This window comes from Salvelinus fontinalis, chromosome 17 (genome assembly GCF_029448725.1).
Source record: "Salvelinus fontinalis isolate EN_2023a chromosome 17, ASM2944872v1, whole genome shotgun sequence".
In the NCBI taxonomy this organism is placed as follows: domain Eukaryota; kingdom Metazoa; phylum Chordata; class Actinopteri; order Salmoniformes; family Salmonidae; genus Salvelinus; species Salvelinus fontinalis.
This window is the reverse complement of record NC_074681.1, coordinates 12,822,851-12,844,711: the sequence shown is the minus strand read 5'-3', so window position 1 is coordinate 12,844,711 and position 21,861 is coordinate 12,822,851. Positions and strand designations below refer to the sequence as shown.

At 41.9% G+C, this 21,861-nt stretch overlaps 1 protein-coding gene across 1 annotated transcript in view; it reads left to right on the top strand.

The window, feature by feature from the left end:
* LOC129813715 (arf-GAP with GTPase, ANK repeat and PH domain-containing protein 3-like) overlaps positions 1-19,920 on the top strand; it is a gene marked incomplete at its 5' end in the record, with an annotated part of 106,786 nt that extends 86,866 nt beyond the window's left edge. The window contains 2 exon segments of the mRNA XM_055866166.1: positions 15,976-16,231; positions 16,634-19,920. Coding sequence (XP_055722141.1) covers positions 15,976-16,231; positions 16,634-16,870 — 493 coding nt within the window.
* Between the last annotated feature and the right edge of the window lie 1,941 nt (positions 19,921-21,861).

Here is a 21,861-nt window from a genome sequence, read left to right as displayed (position 1 = left end):
ATGTGGTCACTGGCGTGTCTGGCTGAGATTTTTCTTGGTCTCTTGCGGCCATGAGGTGACTGTGGCAGAAGGTGGACAAGGACCAAAATGGATGACATGTCACTGTCCCATCCTGAAAGTACACATTTTCACTGAAAGTTACATCATTCCATTTTGCTTTCAAAAATATTGCTCCCTTCCATTAGTATAATAATTTTATTCCAGCATACCATTTTCCACTTCTGTTATGGATTCAGCATTTTGAACCAGGTCTTGCAGGTCGCCTGTCTGTGTGAGGCCACGGCTTTGGTCAATGACTTCCTGCTTGTAGAGAGTCGGCCACTTCTCCAGGAACTTTGCAGAGGTTGCATCACCAAACATCAGACTAAAATCTTGCTCAATCTGCAGACAAGATGGAATCGGTCAAGACAGAACAGTAAACATTATGTTGTGGCACTATCGTCATGTAATATATCACAGTCCAAATCAGACTGTTGTAGAACAGAAAACAATTGTCCTGACAGTTTCAAGGCAAGGCAGTCGAAGATCCACATACCATTCATGCTATGTCTTGGAATCTTGGAAACGCTGTGAATATTTCAGAGGACTTCACTGGGTCATGAACCATCTTTTGGCGATAGGTAGAAGGTCTACTTCATCTTCTCCTTTACAATTGCTTCATCAGCTTTATGCTTCATCAGTGCAATGGCCTCACAACACAGACTTTCTGTTGTTGGACAGTTTTCCTCTCTGAAGGGGTCTATCAGCTTTTGGACCACCTGTAACATGGTGAAACTTTTACAGATTACTGGGTTTGTCTGCTCTATACAAGTATACAGTATTGTGTCATAAGAAACTCTGCAAGGATGGCCATGCATGCAGTTATGTCACCAGATGAAAAGTAGTATTTATTTGACTCAGAAACAGAATTAATATTAAGAAATACTAAAAGGGTAAGAGACTAAGAAACACTTGCTTATACAGATGTTCACATACAATTATTCTCTGGTCATGTGTCATGAATGAGACTAACAACAATCAAAATCACTTACACGTCAGTGACTGACGCATGGTCTTCTGTCGTCCCTCTGATGCTTCCCTTTGAACAAATGTCAGTCTCCATGCTAGATATCCACTCCCATCTTCTGCATTGTAATACTGCTCCTAAAGTAAAGTATAATTCGGTTTGAGTGAGCAGGTTAAAATAGCTTCATATACATTTGTATTCTAAAAACTACAGATGCGCCCATAGATGAAGATTTGCTCCTTCAACAGGTCTGACCCTCGCAGTGCAAAACTTAACTGGGCTTTTATACCACCAGCGTTGAGCTTAGGAGAGATGGTGGGCATACAGACATGTTAACAGATCTTTAGTTTAAATAAAAACATCACCAAACAGTAAAACAACATTTTAAATATTGACATTCTGAAAAATAATCAAGGTGTAAGAGTCCCAGAGAGTTAAAAAGGTTAGACTTCGGTTTTAATGTACTTACATAACCAAACTTGCTCCTAGGATCGGCCAGGTATGGGAACAAGGTAATGATGCCCTTTGCGTTGTCCTCTTTAACACGCCTTAAGGACTTGCCCTAGACACACATACACTTTACTGTTTGAGTTCCAAACAAAAGTATTGATGTGTAAATCACAACTTCTGCTAAACATTGTGTTAGGTGGTAAGGTATGTAATGAGTATATGACATATACCCATGTTCACTTGTCATTTGTGCAACCAATATCTTGACCATATCGCGTATTCTGCTATCTGTTAGGCTTTTTGTCCGAGCATACTCATTCACGATCCTCTCACCTCCAGGTTTGTTCTTCAGAATGTCTTCGATCATCTAAGTCGGAGTCATTTAAAAAAGGAACACACTAACACTTTTAAAACAGCAATGAAATAGCAAGTATAATAAAACACACCATGATCACTCTTTCACAACTTTCATTGATGTAATTTATCAATCAATCTTCAAGTTTGGCATTTGTTTAAACTGGAAATGTTCAGTATTACATGAGATAGACGATTATCCTTAGCTGTCTTTCTTGTAGCAGGACTCTGCTGCAATATAATGGTGTCACTGGAGTCCCCCTCATTGTCTCCACTGTATTTTGATAAGGAGCTGCTTGCAGAGGAGCTCAACGAATCTAGCAATCATGTTAACATTTAACTGGTGTGATTAACACTGTAATTATAACACAATTTAGGTGGAAACATCCATTATTATGATTAGAGGACTTTTGTTAATGACAAAGGGAATGCAAAAATGTAACATTTTGAATTGATTAGGCCCACTACTGTTCTAAAAGGGGTGGGAGAGGTGAGCACAGAAACAAAGATCATTTTAAAATATCAAAATGAGAAAAGAAATCAGCAGATATATCTGCTTGTCTCACATATTCAGAACATGTGTTAGGCTAGCCAGGACTGTATGGATGAATGTGAAGCTCTAAGCTAATAAGCAACTCACCATCAGGATTTGGGTCTTGGGGTAAACAAATCTCCAGCACACCAAGGTCTTGTTTCTTTAAAAGAAACTCAAACACCTCCTCATCAACTTCAGTCTTCGATTCATCATAGACTTTTAAGTCCAAGTTTGGAACGTCAAATTTATTGGCAACTGTGAAGACAAAACAAGATTGCACAGCCTTATTCATTAAATATGTTGTGTATTTTTAGAGAAAAACCAGAACAGAAGACAGAAATCAAGAGGTCAACATCATAACCCCAAAACTGGTTTAGTGCTCCTTTCCACGTCAATTCCAATGATATGCAGTCTACAGGCTGTCTACTACTGCCACGTACTGAATTATTATAACAGCAGTCTGAGTATTATAGCAATACACCACAGATAGCTATCAACACTGAGATTGTAGAGGCATGCAAATGTTGAATCACTTATTTAAAACCATTAATGACTGGCAAAGACAATGAGCGCAGCTACAGATGAGCATAATAAGACAACTCCCAAAACATAAACCAATCTTTGACTGATCTGTGATTTAGGGAGGCGCAAGTTTCCTTTTTATTCATTATCAGCAAGGAAATCGGCAATCAGTTTGACAGTAAATATAAGGTAAGTCTATTTAAAGTGTGTCAGTATAAGTATGTTGTTCCATAGGATATTGTGTCAAATTTGAAACTTTTTACTCACCACAATCCAAAAAGGATTTGAAGGTTAGTTGCCCCTCGTAGCAAACGTACTTCTGACAATCCCTGTACTTCACGCGTACAGCCTGCATCCTTGATGACGAGAAAAAAAAGTTCATTTAAATTGCATTAATACAAATTTGCAGAAATTACAAGAGAGCAGTGCTCTGTTTAGAGTAAAACACACGTGTTGCATCGACCTGCCTGTCGCTAAATACTGTCTGCTAACAGCTCTCTTTTCAGAGTAAAACGCACGTGTCTTACCGACCAAACAGCAGCTAAAAATTGTCTAGCTCTAAAGTTCAGAGTAAAACGCACGTGTCACATCGACCAAACTGCTCTAAAACTGTCCATCAGCTCTGTTCAGAGTAAAATACAGGTGTCGCACCGACCAAACTGCAGCAAAAAAACGTCAACCGGTAACAGCTCTAAAGTTCAGAGTAAAACGCACGTGTCACACCGACCAAACTGCAGCTAAAACTGTCTAATAGCTCTAAACTTGAGTGAAACATACATGTAGCACAGACCAACTGCCGCTAACTGTCTGCTAACAGCTCGCTTTTCAGAGTAAAACACATGTTGCACTGACTAACCTGCTGGCAGTAGTCAGTAAAGTCCGCTAGCTACTGATAATAGCTAATACCGCTCTGTTGAAATTTTAAACAGGTGATGCACTGATCCATCGGGTGTACATACTGTCCATGAACCACTAAAAGTGGTATAACTTAATGTTACTGTAGCTAGCTAGCTAATTAGCTCTAGATATTAGCATCTGTCTATGCAAATCGTGCAGTAACAGTAAGCCTACACTACAATGCTAGCTAGCTGTAATGTTGCTCAACAGTTTTAATTTGCACACAAAGTTAACCAATAACAGTGAACTTACCTGGAATTCTAATTAAGTATAGAAATGAAGAAATTCTGTGGTTCTGTGAATGACTTTGATGTTCGGCGGATCCTCGCTCTCGATTTGTCTACTCTACTCTTTTCGCGAGACACTTGCAAATGGACAATGACGGCAAAATCTAAATTTAACCAACATTAGTGATTGTGGTCATGCTGTTTTACTCCAATAGAATTTAATCTGTATTTTTGCTCCCACTCTAGCGGTCGCTGGTAATAATTACACTCTAAAATGATTTAATTTGACTACTTTCTCCAGTTTTTACTGTGTACAGACAGTGTTGTAGCAATGTGCAAATACAATGCCCTCTGTAGTTATTGGGACAGTGAGGCATTTTTTTCTGCTTTTGGCTCTATACTCCAAAGGTTTGGATTTGAAATCAAACAATTTTAGGGGAGCAAAAGTATTGGGACAAATTCACTTCTTTTTTTATTTATTTAACCTTTATTTAAACATTGAGTCACATTGAGATCAAAAATCTATTTTACAAGAAAGCCCTGTATACATTACAATAAAAACAGAATAATAAAATATACGTATATATGTATAAAACAATATAATTCAGCACACAATAACAAAATAAACATCTTTAAAAAACAATCACATTCAACTACATAGAGGTCCTCAATCAATCATGTAAACTGCCTGAGTGGCACCAGCACATGTAACTGCACTGAACTCTGCAGATTGTACCACAAATTACAGGCAAAAAAACTAAACGCAGATATTATGTGTATTGAAGTAGTTAAAAGTTACATATTTGGTCCCATATTCGTAGCACGCAATTACTTTTTGTAGAAGCTTGTGCCTCTACAAATTTGTTGAGTGCATTTGCTGTTTGTTTTGGTTGTGTTTCAGATTATTTTGTTCGCAATAGAAATGAATGGTAAGTAATGTATTGTGTCATTTTGTAGTCACTTTTTATTGTAAATAAGAATATAATATGTTTCTAAACACTTCTACATTAATGTGGATGCTACCATTATTACAGATAATCCCGAATAAATTGTTAATAATAATAATAATGAAGAGTGAGAAAGTTACAGACGCACAAATATCATACCCCCAAGACATGCTAACCTCTCGCCATTACAGTAACGGGAGGTTAGCGTGATATTTGTGCGTCTGTAACTTTCTCACTCGTCATTATTCACCATTCATTAACGATTATCCGTAATCATGGCATCCACATTCATGTAGAAATGTTTAGAAACATATTATATTCTTATTTACAATAAAAGTGACTCTAAAAGGACACTATCGTCTGTGTGGCGGTTGGTAGAGTATGGCTCTTGCAATGCCAGGGTTGTGGGTTCGATTCCCGTACGAAAAATGTATGCACTCATTACTGTAAATCACTCTGGATAAGAGCGTCTGCTAAATGACTAAAATGTAAATGCATTATGGGCGGCTGGTAGCCTAGTGGTTAGAGCGTTGGGCCAGTAACCGCTAGATCAAATCTCCGAGCTGACAAGGTAAAATTCTGTCTTTCTGTCCCTGAACTAGGCAGTTAACCCACTTTTCCTAGGCCGTCATTGTAAATAAGAATTTGTTCTTAACTGACTTGCCTATGGTACAATAAAATAAAATATTTACCATTCATTTCTATTAGGAACAAAATGATCTGAAACACAACTAAATCAAACAGCAAGTGCATCCAACAAGTTTGTAGAGTCACAAGCTTGATGTAATCATTGCGTGCTAGGAATATGGGACCAAATACTAAACTGTTTACTACTTTTAATAGACATATGAGGGAATTTATCCCAATGCCATTTCTCCCCTAAAATGGGGGGACTATGTACAAAACTGCTGTAAATTCTACACGATTCACCCTGTATGGATGAAAACACGCTCAAATGAAAGCTGACAGTCTGCACTTTAACCTCAGTCATTGTTTGATTTCAAATCCAAACTTTTGAAGTAAAAGAAAAAAGTAAAAGTATGAAAGGGAAAATAAATCGACAGATAAATATAGTATGTATTTACAATGGTGTTTGTTGTTCACTGGTTGCCCTTTTCTCGTGGCAACAGGTCACAAATATTGCTACTGTGATTGCACACTGTGCTATTTCACCTAATACACTGCTCAAAAAAATAAAGGGAACACTTAAACAACACAATGTAACTCCAAGTCAATCACACTTCTGTGAAATCAAACTGTCCACTTAGGAAGCAACACTGATTGACAATAAATTTCACATGCTGTTGTGTAAATGGAATAGACAAAAGGTGGAAATTATAGGCAATTAGCAAGACACCCCCCAAAACAGGAGTGATTCTGCAGGTGGTGACCACAGACCACTTCTCAGTTCCTATGCTTCCTGGCTGATGTTTTGGTCACTTTTGAATGCTGGCGGTGCTCTCACTCTAGTGGTAGCATGAGACGGAGTCTACAACCCACACAAGTGGCTCAGGTAGTGCAGTTCATCCAGGATGGCACATCAATGCGAACTGTGGCAAAAAGGTTTGCTGTGTCTGTCAGCGTAGTGTCCAGAGCATGCAGGCGCTACCAGGAGACAGGCCAGTACATCAGGAGACGTGGAGGAGGCCGTAGGAGGGCAACAACCCAGCAGCAGGACCGCTACCTCCGCCTTTGTGCAAGGAGGTGCACTGCCAGAGCCCTGCAAAATGACCTCCAGCAGGCCACAAATGTGCATGTGTCAGCATATGGTCTCACAAGGGGTCTGAGGATCTCATCTCGGTACCTAATGGCAGTCAGGCTACCTCTGGCGAGCACATGGAGGGCTGTGCGGCCCCACAAAGAAATGCCACCCCACACCATGACTGACCCATCGCCAAACCGGTCATGCTGGAGGATGTTTCAGGCAGCAGAACGTTCTCCACGGCGTCTCCAGACTCTGTCACGTCTGTCACATGTGCTCATGTGCTCAGTGTGAACCTGCTTTCATCTGTGAAGAGCACAGGGCGCAAGTGGTGAATTTGCCAATCTTGGTGTTCTCTGGCAAATGCCAAACGTCCTGCACGGTGTTGGGCTGTAAGCACAACCCCCACCTGTGGACGTCGGGCCCTCATACCACCCTCATGGAGTCTGTTTCTGACCGTTTGAGCAGACACATGCACATTTGTGGCCTGCTGGAGGTCATTTTGCAGGGCTCTGGCAGTGCACCTCCTTGCACAAAGGCGGAGGTAGCGGTCCTGCTGCTGGGTTGTTGCCCTCCTACGGCCTCCTCCACGTCTCCTGGTGAAATTTATTGTCAATCAGTGTTGCTTCCTAAGTGGACAGTTTGATTTCACAGAAGTGTGATTGACTTGGAGTTACATTGTGTTGTTTAAGTGTTCCCTTTATTTTTTTGAGCAGTGTAGATATGGGAGTTTTTCAAATTTGGACATGTTTTCGAATTCTTTGTGGGTCGATGTAATCTGAGGGAAATATGTGTCTCTACATCGTCGTACATTTGGCAGAAGGTTATGAAGTGCAGCTCAGTTTCCACTAAATTTTGTGGGCAGTGTGCACATAGCTTATCTCAAGAGCCAGGTCTGCCTACAGCGGCCTCTCTCAATAGCAAGGCTATGTTCACTGAGTCTGTTCATAGTTAAAGCTTTCCTTAATTTTGGGTCACAGGGGTCAGGTATTCTGCCTCTGTGTACTCTATCTTTAGGGCCTAATAGCATTCCTCTCTCTCTCTCAATGTGTGTTAGTGAAACTGCCGGCTGTTGCATGGGAATCGCTCCTATACAGGCCGCCCCCTCCCACTGTGAGAGGTGTTTAGATTGCCTAGTCCCCCCCTCCACCACTCCTTCTCTCTCTGTGCATCTATTTGATTTGAAAGTTGAGGAGCAGGGAGGAGGGGTGTGGGGAGAGTTACCCAGATTGTTTGGGGGGGGCATCCTGATTCCTCCCTTAATGTGTGGACCAATCAATGGTACCTTTATTAGAGGAGGCCTGGATTGGTCATTCTCTGGTCTTGCCTATTCACTGACACTTTACACAATGCTACCATGGTCCCACCCCATCTGCCTCAGTCTCTTTCCCCCAATAAATCCCTATTAGGCTTTGTCTTTGGAGCTTGACTAATTATCCTTGTTTGTTCCCCTTTATGTGGATCCAGTCATGTGTTGTTGACTCTGTGGGCTGGGTTGAGGAGAATCATTCCGCCATTTGCCACTTAATTATGTGGAGGTCAGAATCCTTTGCTCAGCTCAGGAACTAACAAGCAGAATCTAACATCCTATTGTACCGTTTATTTTGGTCTTATGAGAGACCCTCTGTGACTTTAGACTAAACTTTTGAAACAAAGGTCAGCTATAAGGTAAATAAACTATCATCACTGCACACAGGTCCACAGACAACGCAATCACAACCACACTGCACACTGCCCTAACCCATCTGGACAAGAGGAATACCTATGTGAGAATGCTGTTCATCGACTACAGCTCAGCATTTAACACCATAGTACCCTCCAAACTCGTCATCAAGCTCGAGACCCTGAGTCTCGACCCCGCCCTGTGTAACTGGGTACTGGACTTCCTGACGGGCCGCCCCCAGGTGGTGAACAACATCTCCACCCCGCTGATCCTCAACACTGGGGCCCCACAAGGGTGCGTTCTGAGCCCTCTCCTGTACTCCCTGTTCATCCACGACTGCGTGGCCATGCACGCCTCCAACTCAATCATCAAGTTCGCGGACTCAGGAGGCTGAAGAAATTCGGCTTGTCACCAAAAGCACTCACGAACTTCTACAGATGCACAATCGAGAGCATCCTGTCGGGCTGTATCACCGCCTGGTACGGCAACTTCTCCGCCCACAACCGTAAGGCTCTCCAGAGGGTAGTGAGGTCTGCACAACGCATCACCGGGGGCAAACTACCTGCCCTCCAGGACACCTACACCACCCGATGTCACAGGAAGGACAAAAAGATCATTAACCTGTCTAGGACTGGGGTGCCGCTAGCGGCACACCCCCCCCACATTCCACTGAAAAGGCAGAGCGCGAAATTCAAAAAAAAATATTTTTTAAATATTTAACTTTCACACATTAAAGTCCAATACAGCTAATGAAAGACACAGATCGTGTGAATCCAGCCAACATGTCCGATTTTTTAAATGTTTTACAGGGAAGACACAATATGTAAAGATATAAATCTATTAGCTAAACTCATTAGCATAAGACACCATCTTTTATTTGTCCACCAACACCAGTAGCTATCACCAATTCGGCTAAACTAAGATATTGATAGCCACTAACCAAGAAAAAAACTCATCAGATGACAGTCTGATAACATATTTATGGTATAGGATAGGTTTTGTTAGAAAAATGTGCATATTTCAGGTAGATGTCATAGTTTACAATTGCACCCACCTTCACAAATGGACTAGAATAAATATATAGAGCAACCTGTTTACCTAATTACTAATCATCAAACATTTCGTAAAAATACACAGCATACACTAATCGAAAGACACAGATCCTGTGAATACAGACAATATTTCAGATTTTCTAAGTGTCTTACAGCGAAAACACAATGAATCGTTATATTAGCATACCACATATGCAAACGTTACCAGAACATTGATTCTAGCCAAAGAGAGCGATAACGTAAACATCGCCAAAATATATACATTTTTTCACTAATCTTCTCAGAATTCTTCCGATGACACTCCTGTAACATCATATTACACAATCCATATACAGTTTGTTCGAAAATGTGCATATTTAGCCACCAAAATCATGGTTAGACAATGACAAAAGTTGCCCAGCTGGTCAGACAATGTTGTGCGCCATATTAGACAGTGATCTAGCCGTATACATAAATACTCATAAACGTGACTAAAAAATATAGGGTGGACAGCGATTGATAGACAATTTAATTCTTAATACAATCGCTGATTTACATTTTTTAAATTATCCTTACTTTTCAATACAGTTTGCGCCAAGCGAAGCTACGTCAAACAAGATGGCGTCCTAAGCGATTAACATTTCTCGACAGAAACACGATTTATCATAATAAATTGTTCCTACTTTGAGCTGTTCTTCCATCAGAATCTTGGGCAAAGAATCCTTTCTTGGGTCTAATCGTCTTTTGGTCGAAAGCTGTCCTCTTGCCATGTCGAAATGCCCATTGCGTTCGGCATGAACTGGAACCGTGCCCAGAGATTCACAGTGTCTCAGAAATAAATGTCCCAAAATCGCACTAAACGGAAATAAATTGCTATAAAACGGTTTAAATTAACTACCTTATGATGTTTTTAACTCCTATAACGAGTAGAAACATGACCGGAGAAATATAACTGGCTTCACTAGTGCTTGGAAAAAGTGCAGGTCGGTGTCCACCGCGCGCATGACGCATCTGGAAAAGAGTTCCTACCTACACGTGTTTTTGTTTTATAGGGGCTGTGATTGCGCAATCGATACCATTCAAATCGTCATCACGTAAAGGCATCCAGGGGAAGACGTAAGCAGTGTCTGTATGCTCATAGCAATAACAGTGGCCTTTAAACTGACTCCAGATCAGGGGCCAAAATGTGTGAAATCTGACTCCATGTCAGGGAAATTGCTGTAGAATGAGTTCTGTTCCACTCAGAGACAAAATTTCAACGGCTATAGAAACCAGAGACTGTTTTCTATCCAATAATAATAATATGCATATTGTACGATCAAGAATTTAGTAGGAAGCCGTTTAAAAAATTACACGATTTACATAAATAGTGACAACAGCACCCCCTAGCCTCAACAGGTTAAGGACAACAACCACCCGAGCCACTGCCTGTTCACCTCGCTATCATCCAGAAGGCGAGGTCAGTACAGGTGCATCAAAGCAGGGACCGAGAGACTGAAAAACAGCTTCTATCTCAAGGCCATCAGACTGTTAAATAGCCACCACTAACATTTAGTGGCCGCTGCCAACATACTGACTCAACTCCAGCCACTTTAATAATGGGAATTGATGGAAATGTATTTAAAAATGTATCACTAGCCACTTTAAACAATGCCACTTAATATAATGTTTACATACCCTACATTACTCATCTCATATGTATATGCATATACTGTACTCTATATCATCTACTGCATCTTGCCATCTTTATGTAATACATGTATCACTAGCCACTTTGAACTATGCCACTTTATGTTTATATACCCTACATTACTCATCTCATATGTATATACTGTACTCTATACCATTTACTGCATCTTGCCTATGCCGTTCTGTACCATCACTCATTCATATATCTTTATGTACATATTCTTTATCGCTTTACACTTGTGTGCATAAGGTAGTAGTTGTGGAATTGTTAGGTTAGATTACTCGTTGGTTATTACTGCATTGTCGGAACTAGAAGCACAAGCATTTTGCTACACTCGCATTAACATCTGCTAACCATGTGTATGTGACAATCTTTTTTTTATTTCATTTGATATAACACTTAATGACTGAGGAAATGAATGCCGCACCAAGCACTAATGCTTTATCATTGATAGAGACAAAATCAGAGGTTTTCATTGAGGTCTTTGCTCTCACTCTCTTTTCTACAAGTCTCCTCTGTCCCCAAAGCAACAGAGGAATTTGGTGCGAGTATTGTATTTGCGCAAAGGTGGGGAAAGCTGTGTGTGTGTGTGTGTGTGTGTGTGTGTGTGTGTGTGTGTGTGTGTGTGTGTGTGTGTGTGTGTGTGTGTGTGTGTGTGTGTGTGTGTGTGTGTGTGTGTGTGTGTGTGTGTGTGTGTGTGTGTCAGTCAAAGGTAATGATTGGCTTGATTTCCTGAATATCATGCCCTGCTGAGAAAGTTCACTCTCTATCTTCCTCTCTTTCTCCCTCTATTTTCTCCTCCCTCTTTGACATGCTAAATCTGTTGATTTTATTTTTCTTCCTCCTGCAGAGAGGAAGTGTCCTTTTCAAGGGTCTCGGCTTTCCCCCTCACTGACTAAACCCTACCTCTGTTTGGATTGTTGTTCTATTTCAAACAAAAGACGGAGGCGGGATTACCATTTCACTTCCTTTCACACTCTACCTTTTAAGTGGTGGAGCAGCTAAGGAATTTGAGTCCCCACCACTGGTCTGTCCGGGTGCTTTCCATTTTCTTGAACAGAACTCTTTAAAGTAATAGTGTGGTTGCATTTGGACCTGAAGTACTGGGATTGAGGTCTTTTTGGAAATATTTTAGGCTGATTTTGTGGCTTCAAGGCCTGTATTCACAAAGAGGCTATAGGATCAGTTTTGCCTTTTAGATCATAATGAACAAGATTCTACAGGGGAGGACCTGATTCCAGATCAGCTCTTGTACTTTGAGACTGCTTTGTGAATACGTTGACATCTTGTTAATGGTTCTCAGCCTTTTTGTTTCACGTCCTGGCGCTAACTTTCTGCCTCATTTAGCTCATGTCAATTCACTGTGTTCTCCTCCCCCGATCTGGCATTCATTCAGTGGGTTAGCTCTCAGAAGAAAACTTTGACCAACCACTCTGTTTGACTTCATCACAAATTCCTAATTTACCCAAACAAAATTTGGTAGTATATTTGTTCAGACAATTACCCAAAATCGATCAGATATTCATGAAGTTTTCACACTTACTTGATCTTCGGCCTTGGTTCCTGTGGTGGAAAGTGGAAACCAGGGGGGTGGGATGGGCTGTCAGCCTCCTACCCAGAGCAATCCACTGGTTCTGTGTTCCCATTGATCTTCTAATAGCCTTGTCCATATATAATGACAGACTAGGGTTTGATGGAGGGCTTACATCGCTCCAATCTCCTGCCATTAGGGTTACATTGTTGCTTTCATAGCACCCCCAACCTTAAGAAAATGTCCTTTTTTCGTTTTTGAATGTTCACTATAGGAAGTCATAAGTCAAGTTTAGTGCTATTCCTGTAGCACTGAGCTAATTTGAAGAATTGCGTAAGAACTAGTAAAACTTAACTTAAACCGTTGAGGTATAATGCTTTATAACTTGTTATAGCCTAAGCATGTATGCAGGCTTTAAGTGAAGTGTTAATGGACCCTGCACTCAACATAAAACCATTTCTGTTCTGTCAGTGCAATTAGCAATCCTTTAATGAGTAAAGGACAGTGAGAGAGTTCAGGGTGACTCTTTTATCTGCAAGGCTGAGTGGCTTTAGCAGTTCATCAAATTCTTTGCGGAGGCTGACAAAGGCAGCTGTATGGTGGGCCAGGCCCGTCAGTAGAGAATAGAGGCTAATTCGCCCCTGTAGTTAAGGCTGAAGCTGCTGAAATGGAGTGCTGTGTATAGTGGGTCTGGCAGATTTTTTTTTTTTTTTTTTTTACATTTTATCCCCTTTTCTCCCCAATTTTCGTGGTATCCAATCGCTAGTAATTACTATCTTGTCTCATCGCTACAACTCCCGTACGGGCTCGGGAGAGACGAAGGTTGAAAGCCATGCGTCCTCCGAAGCACAACCCAACCAAGCCGCACTGCTTCTTAACACAGCCCGGAAGCCAGCCGCACCAATGTGTCGGAGGAAACACCGTGCACCTGGCCCCCTTGGTTAGCGCGCACTGCGCCCAGCCCGCCACAGGAGTCGCTGGAGCGCGATGAGACAAGGAAATCCCTACCGGCCAAACCCTCCCTAACCCGGACGACGCTAGCCCAATTGTGCGTCGCCCCACGGACCTCCCGGTCGCGGCCGGCTGCGACAGAGCCTGGGGGCGAACCCAGAGACTCTGGTGGCGCAGTTAGCACTGCGATGCAGTGCCCTAGACCACTGCGCCACCCGGGAGGCTGGCAGATTTTTTAAAACGTTTTTATTTTTATTTAACCAGGTAGGCCAGTTGAGAACAAGTTCTCATTTACAACTCCGACCTGGCCAACATAGAGCAAAGCATTGCGACACAAACAACACAGTTACACATGGGATAAACAATCATACAGTCAATAACACAATAGAAAAGTCTATATACAGTGTGTGCAAATGTAGTAAGATTAGGGAGGTAAGGCAATAAATAGGCCATAGTGGCGAAATAATTACAATTTAGCAATTAAACATCGTCTTCCGACAGATGGCGTCATTCTATCACGGCGCATTGCCACAAGCTATTTGTGATTGAGGTGAATTAGACTGCTATCTAGGCCTAGTGACTGACTTTGTGCTGAGTGATGTGGCGTTAGTGTCCATACAGACTGGTTAGCAGACAGTCAGTGTCCTGGGGGATCCTTGTCACTCCAACCAGCGACAGAGTCGTTTTCCCCTATCAGTGTGAGCCCTCTTCTTTCTGTCACTCACCCAGACTCCCAAACAACAGCCCCTTTCTACTTCCCTTATCACTCTGCCCGACGGGGTCGCAGGGTCAGAGCCACACTGAGCATGCCCAGCTATTCACTGTATTGATTTTAATTTTTGGGATGATTTGACGGTTTGTGTGTGGGAGGGAGAAAAGAGAACTGGGGGGGTCGAGATTGAAGATGTAGAGTGATAGAGAGATAGAAGTCTGACTGGCAGTGAATGGAGGGAGATGTAGCCCTCCTCTTCTCTTCTCCATTCTCTGGCTCTATAACTGAAGGAGCCCCAACCCCAGCTCCAGTCCCCCTCTCTGACTGCCATTCAGGCCCATCGATCGGCCTCCCATCCCGGGCACCCCAGGGGAGGCCAGGGCCCAGGCGCTGGTTGCCTCCTTTGTGGGGGTTCCACCAGTTATCCAGTTCAGACTGACGGCTGACAGCGCTGATAAAAACATGTCCCCCTCTCCTCCTGTCCTGTATTGTCCACAGCAGACATGCTGTTCACAATGTGTAACCTTTAGATAGCTGGCTAGACTGTAACCCTCCTGCTGCAGACGATTATCAGTGGAGGTGGGATACAGTTTCAGCATCTGACCCCTCCACTGAGCCCTTCCATCGTCAGTGTCCTGACACTCAGAGTCTACACTAGGCTTCATATTAGAGAAAATAGATGCTTGAGACAATGGAGTGAGGGTTAGGATTGATCTTAATAAGACATCCCACTGCAGTGGTCGGATGTGGTCTAGGCTCTATGAGTGCTGCGAAATGCAGTTGCTCTAAAGCCTGCCAGCATATCCTTCGACCCCAACCCACACGATCAAAGAAGGTCTTTTTATGAAGGCTTATCATAGCTTTATAATACAAATATCTAGTTATTTAATTGAAAATCCCATTTTGAATTATTATAATTGTTTTAATCAGAAATGCCTTCTTGAACATGTGAACATTCATGTGCCTTAATTACATACTCTATGGCATCTGAGAATGGCATCTGTAAATAGGAATAACAATGTGAAATGATGAGCCTAGTTTAGTCAAGGAGAGAGTACTGAGCAATACAGGGAGAAAGAAAGGATCCTTCCTGGCTAGTCATGATTGGCTGAGATAATGGAGTGGTTGGACATGCCGAAATATGATTGGTTTGTCACAGAATTCTGTCTATAACAGAATGGAGGCTTCCCTGGTCAGAATGTAGATCATCTTTGCTACCGCACATTTTTGGAAATATGCACTGCAAAAGTGTTGCTACAGCTCTCAAAAATATTGTTGCCCTGAATTTAGCTGGGTTTAAGTAGAGAGACTGCTTTCTGGAGGACAATGCCATGCTGACTCAAATGCGTTTACATGTGTGGGTGGGTGAGGCTAAAGTTCAAGAGGGTGTGAGCGATGCTGAATGGGCTTAAACAAAGAAGAGCTCTCTAGGAAGTGTGAAAATCTCATCAAAACTTTCGAAGGGCATTTTCTCCTACTCGTCTCTTAAGTGGGATAACAAGTTTATCAACTTTTAAAGCAGCATAACTTTCCTCCAACTACAGTGTATGATATACCACTTTGAAGACGGAGTCTGTACTTTCATAAAATGTAATAAAAAAAAATAAAAAAATAAAGAAGCAAATCACTACAATTTGATGTAAGCCTCAATAGAGAGATCTGGACACATTTGTATTATTGTTCCTTGTTTTTCGATCCTCTGTAACCTCACTGACCCTCTTTAACCCCCGATGTCATCTCTCTGTGTCCTACCCCAGGGAGGAGAGGGAGCGTTGGATCCGGGCAAAGTATGAACAGAAGCTGTTCCTTATGGATGTCCCCCAGTCGGACGTGCCCCTGGGGCAGCAGCTGCTTCGGGCTGTGGTGGAGGACGACCTGAGGCTGGTGGTGCTGCTGCTGGCCCACGGCACCAAGGAGGAGGTCAATGAGACGTACGGGGACGGGGACGGACGCACTGCCCTGCACCTGTCCTGCGCAATGGCCAATGTGGTCATCACCCAACTTCTCATCTGGGTGAGTAGGTTGGGCTTCGAGAGAGGATTGTTTTCAACCTTGATTAAAGATGAATTATCTTCTTGGTTGAATGAGTTAAATAGATGGGGGAAATGTTATGGTCAGGGCCAGGAGTATGTTCTGAGCATGTGACATGACCAGGAAAAACTCTTGGCTGTGGATGAAAATGGAGTGCTTTGTGAGAATCAAACAATATACTGAACTAGCTAGAACACAATGTCAACTACACCTCTCTCTGTCCAGTCCACTTCTTCTCCTCCTCCTCCTCCTCCTCCTCCTCCTCCTCCTCCTCCTCCTCCTCCTCCTCCTCCTCCTCCTCCTCCTCCTCCTCCTCCTCCTCCTCCTCCTCCTCCTCCTCCTCCTCCTCCTCCTCCTCCTCACACTTCTCCTCTGTTCCCTCAGTATGGTGTGGATGTGAAGAGTCGGGACGCGCGCGGCCAGACGCCGCTGTCCTGCGCCCGGCGGGCAGGAAGCCAGGAGTGTTCTGACATCCTGCTCCAGCACGGCTGCCCCAATGACCCCGTCAGCAGCCTGACCACACCTAACATGAGCCGCAGAAACCCCGATGTTAACCCTAACCCTAACGTCAACAATAACAACGCCCTCGGTGAACTCAACCGCAGTGTCAGTATCATGTAAGGAGTGGAGATCCCAGATCCCAAGAGTGGATCTGACCGGACTCACGGATCACCAAGGCCCCTGAACATACACATACTGTGTCCCCATAGACTACCCAGTGATCGTACTACTTTCCCAGCGCCCAGTCCTCATTCTCCTCTTACTCTACTTCATATTGTGTAACCTAGACTGAGTAACTGACAGTGGAGTTTTGTTGTTGTTGGCGCAATGGACAGGATAGAGATATTTCACGACACTGAGAGAGGTGCTTAGCTGGTGGACATTGTATATTGTATTTGTTTTGTTGTTTTTCTCATATCATCACCACAGAGGTGCATCTCTGTCAGAAACGTTCATGATCAGCTTTAAAGCTTGTTATTGTTATTAAGCATCAACCAAATGAATGGCTCAAGATTTCTTTGTGTTTTTGGCATTCACCTCTCCCCACTCCCCACTGTACTAAAACATTTCCTTTCAGGTCTTCATCTGTTGGAGCCAGACTGGGTTTTTATTCGACTGTTATATGAAATGACTAATTCCATCCATTCATGCTTCCATGCCTACATGGAGAAAGATGAACACCTTTGTAACATCTTGCATTAGATACTCAAAAGGAACTTCTATGTTGGATGCACAGCGCATGGTAAGTGATACCATGCATAGTCATACAGGAAAGAAACTATTAATATCGATAATGTAATAGAGTTTACGACACGTAAGGTCCTCCATAATCCATGTCCCACCAATATCACAATTATTAAGGTTCTATTTGACCCAGTTATTATTGGTACTATTAAGCTATCAAACTCTTGACATGCCATTCATGTACAAAAGCATGTCTACATGGAAGATCGAAAATGATTGAAATACTTTACTTAGGGGCAAAAGGTTTAAACCACAATTTGAGATTTAAGAAATTATTGCACAATGGGAGATTTTTGGGAGATAGTAAAGTGATTCATTTGTTGCCCTTACAAATCATCCATCATTATAAGGGAATTGATGGGTCTGTTTTATGAGCACCGGGCCGAATGTTTTTTGTAAAGATTCCTCTTCAATCAGAAATCTTTCACAGGGATGATTGAAGGAAGGAAATTGTATCATTAAGACATCTTTGTTGGAGTAATTTCTGAACGGGTTGAAGAGTGTTGATAATTACTTGACACATCACATATCCTAACCCAATTTTCTAACTACTACAGGCGTAATGGAATATCTGTTCACCTCCTGTGGCCGAAGGCCCTGTATATTGATACTCATGATACTATTTCTTGTTGTTGCTGTGAACTATGTGGTATGTGTGTGTGTGTGCGTGTGCTTATGTATGAGTGTGTGAGTGAAAGAGAGAGAGCAAGCGATTGAGTAAATCTGTGTAAGGACACCATTGGGAGAAAAGGTTAACATTTATAGTTGTTTGACTAAAATATGTTTTCAAGTGTACAGACCTAAAGTAGCTCTTCCTCCTATAAGATTTATCCTGAAACATTGTGGATTAACTTTGACTTCTGGAGTCGTAATTTCCTCTCCAACTGACGTGACTTTAACCAACCATCCTTACTCAATGGACCTAACCAAGTACATTCAAGTGTCAAACTGTGGAGATGGTGACTGAACGGGTCAAGAAGGGATGAAGAGAAAAGCTGCGATGACTTGAGACACTATGGTAATTCTTCATGATAAAATCATATGTATATATCAGTTTTAGGACAAGACAAGATAAAGTAGGAAGGGCTTTGACCACAGGAATATTCAAGTGAGATTGGCATAAAGTCTATAGAGACATGTATTTTTCCTCGCTCTTCCGCTCTTTTAAGGATTGAAATTAAAACCCTGTTTTCTGGTCTTTAGTTTTACTATGGCGGTGTTTATGTTTACAGGGCAAAGGCTCTTCATATTAACCCTGGTACTTTATCTACATGGTTTTGTTGATTCCCAGCGGGCATAACTGGTTGGAATTATATCAGTATAACCATATTACAATCTGGTTGTAAACTGGTTGGAATTACATCATTTAAACCAGCTTGGCTCGGTGTATTCCCTCTGTATTTGTAGTTTATTGAAGCTCACAGAATATCAATGGGGCTCCTGAATAGCGCAGTGGTCTAAGGCACTGCATCTCAGTGCACGATGCGTCACTACAGTCCCTGGTTCGATTCCAGGCTGTATCACATCCGACCGTGATTGGGAGTCCCATAGGGTGGCGCACAATTGGCCCAGCATAGTCTGGGTTTGGCCGGGGTAGGTCATCATTGTAAATAAGAATTGTTCTTAACTGACTTGCCTAGTTAAATAAAGGTTAAATCAATAAAAAAAATCCAGATGTGGTCAATCAGGAATAACCTGTAAAATACAGGATACACTTTCATCCCTGTTGTCCTGAACTGGCCCTCAGATTCAACCAAATGACATTTAGACTGACGGTCAACAGAGCTTGTAGACAGCCTTAAGTTATAACGGTACATTGACAAGTTGTTTTTTTCCTTAGGTGTACAGTATGTGTATAAACCACCATGGCACCAACTTAATTAAATTCATTCTTGAGTAAATTTCCAAGTATGTCTGATATACGGCTGTGTTTGATCAGAGCTCAATGCGTGACCTGGTTAAAAGTAGTGCTCGATAAGGGAGAAGGTTAATTACCATTTCGGACACACCCAGGATGTACTGTAGATATGGGTCCAAGATCCTCTATGACCAGACAAGCTTCCAGACAAACAATTGAAAAGATTTGAGTTTCCGGTCACTCTTTTTGACTTGTCAACCCTATTTTTATATCTTGTTAAATTTTTCCTCTTTGTTTTTAAGCATATTTTTAGGTACTTTGGTCTCAATGTATCTACATTATCTGACCATTTGAGGTACTCTGTGTATAATGATGTACATTTGACATATTTATAATGCAGTATGTAAATATTGTTTTTTTGTTTTCCCGTGATTTTTTTTCTTCTCTGTTTACGTTTAGAATGTGAAACAAAGGTCAAAGCCAAAGAGTTACCTGCAGCGTGCTTGGACGCTTGGCTGACCTTTGAACTATTCAAACACTCCAATAAAACAATGTAGCCTTTCCTGGATTTGGGAAATAACAAAAAATATAAATGTGTCTCTCTCTTTGCATCTCTCATTGTACCTTCTTTAAATGACTTGTGTAAGTAATGTATGTATGTATGTATGTATGTATGTATGTATGTATGTATGTATGTATGTATGTATGTATGTATGTATGTACTAGCAACATGCGAGGCACAAGATTACATTGTAACCACTCTTAAAACATGGTGCCACTCCCAAGGCAACATTGAAAACTCCCATCTTACACAAGTCCTCCATTTTCTTAACGGCACTTCCTATCTGAACCGCCTGTGTGATATACTGTGATGTGCCAATATATGACATTCTGTCTCAATATCCAGGTTTAATACATTTAAAAGTATTATTCTACAGTATACAAGTCATGGATATAGGATCATTAGCCAGCCTCAATCAGTCAGATCCATTGAAGTTAGAAGGGGAAGACAACCCACTTGTGTTGGTGTGTTTCAAATGAGCATTAGTGTTGGGGCACTGAGGATGGCCCATTGGTGTGTAGAGTGTGTACCCAGTGGTTGAAAAAGTACCCAATTGTCATACTTGAGTAAAAGTAAAGATACCTTAATAGAAAATTACTCAAGTAAAAGTGAAAGTCACCCAGTAAAATATTACTTCAGTAAAAGTCAAAAGTAAATGTAATTGCTAAAATACACTTAAGTATCAAAAGTAAAAGCATAAATCATGTCAAATTCCTCATATTAGGCAAACCAGACGACACCATTTATTTGTTTTTTCTTTATTTACAGACAGTTAGGGGCACACTCCCACACTCAGACATAATTTACAAATGAAGCATTTGTGTTTAGGGAGTCCCCCATATCAGTATATCACCAAGGCGGTTGACAGTAGGGATGATCAGGATGTTCTCTTGATAAATATGTGAATTGGACCATTTTCCTGTCCTGTTAAGCATTCAAAATGTAAAGAGTACTGTAATGACCCGGCTGGGTCATAAAGGAAAAAGAGACGGACTCTAGGTGTGCAGGTCAGAACACAGGTTTATTCATAAACTGGGCTATTGTTCCGGCCACAACCCACGCCGCTAAATGCCGAACGTACACAATGTTACCCTGTCGGGTCAAGAGTCACTCTCATAGGAACAGATCAAGGCACGAACAGAAGAGAGCGAACAATGAGACAGTAATCCCTATTTATGCATTTCCAAATCCCGCGGTATTACCCATCATACCCCCCCAACCTTTCCATCTGTCCTGACATATTCAACCCCTGCTAGTAGCCATGAGAACCATAACACACCCACAAACACAGAACACAATACCGGGTCGTTACAGTACTATAGGTTGTCAGAGAGAATGTATGGAGTTAAAAGTACATTATTTTCTTTAGTCAGGTAAAAGTGGTCAAAAAATATAAATATAAAAGTACTACTTAAGTAGTACTTTAAAGTATTTTTTACTTAAGTACTTTACACTCGTGTGTGTACAATTGTTATCAGTGTGTATACCATTGTTACAATTATGTTTCAGGTGTACCAGAACGTGGCAGAGCTCAGATGTTTCCTTCCTATGCCAGTCTTTTGGCTAAGTGAGTTACACCCTCTACCCCTCCACTTCATGCTCATGTGCCCCCCCATTAACAGTCCCAATAGCCTCCAGGTAAGGAGAATTAAGAGAAAGAGCCAGGGTTAGTGTCAGGCAGCGTGACGCGGAGGGAGAAAGTGAAAGGTCTGTGTCAAGAGAAGTCAAAGCACACCACTAATCTACTCCTTATTTTCAGCTAATCTGCTATCAGCAAATACAGGCGGCTCTGCGCTTCCCCCAACTCTGTTTTCTCTTCTGTTGTCTCTTATTACATGCCTTTCTTTTCTTCTTTAAAGACTGAGATGGTGATACAACCACACGTGCATGCTCAAGCGCGCGCACACACACACACACGTAGTTGAGAAAGTAGCTTATACAATATGA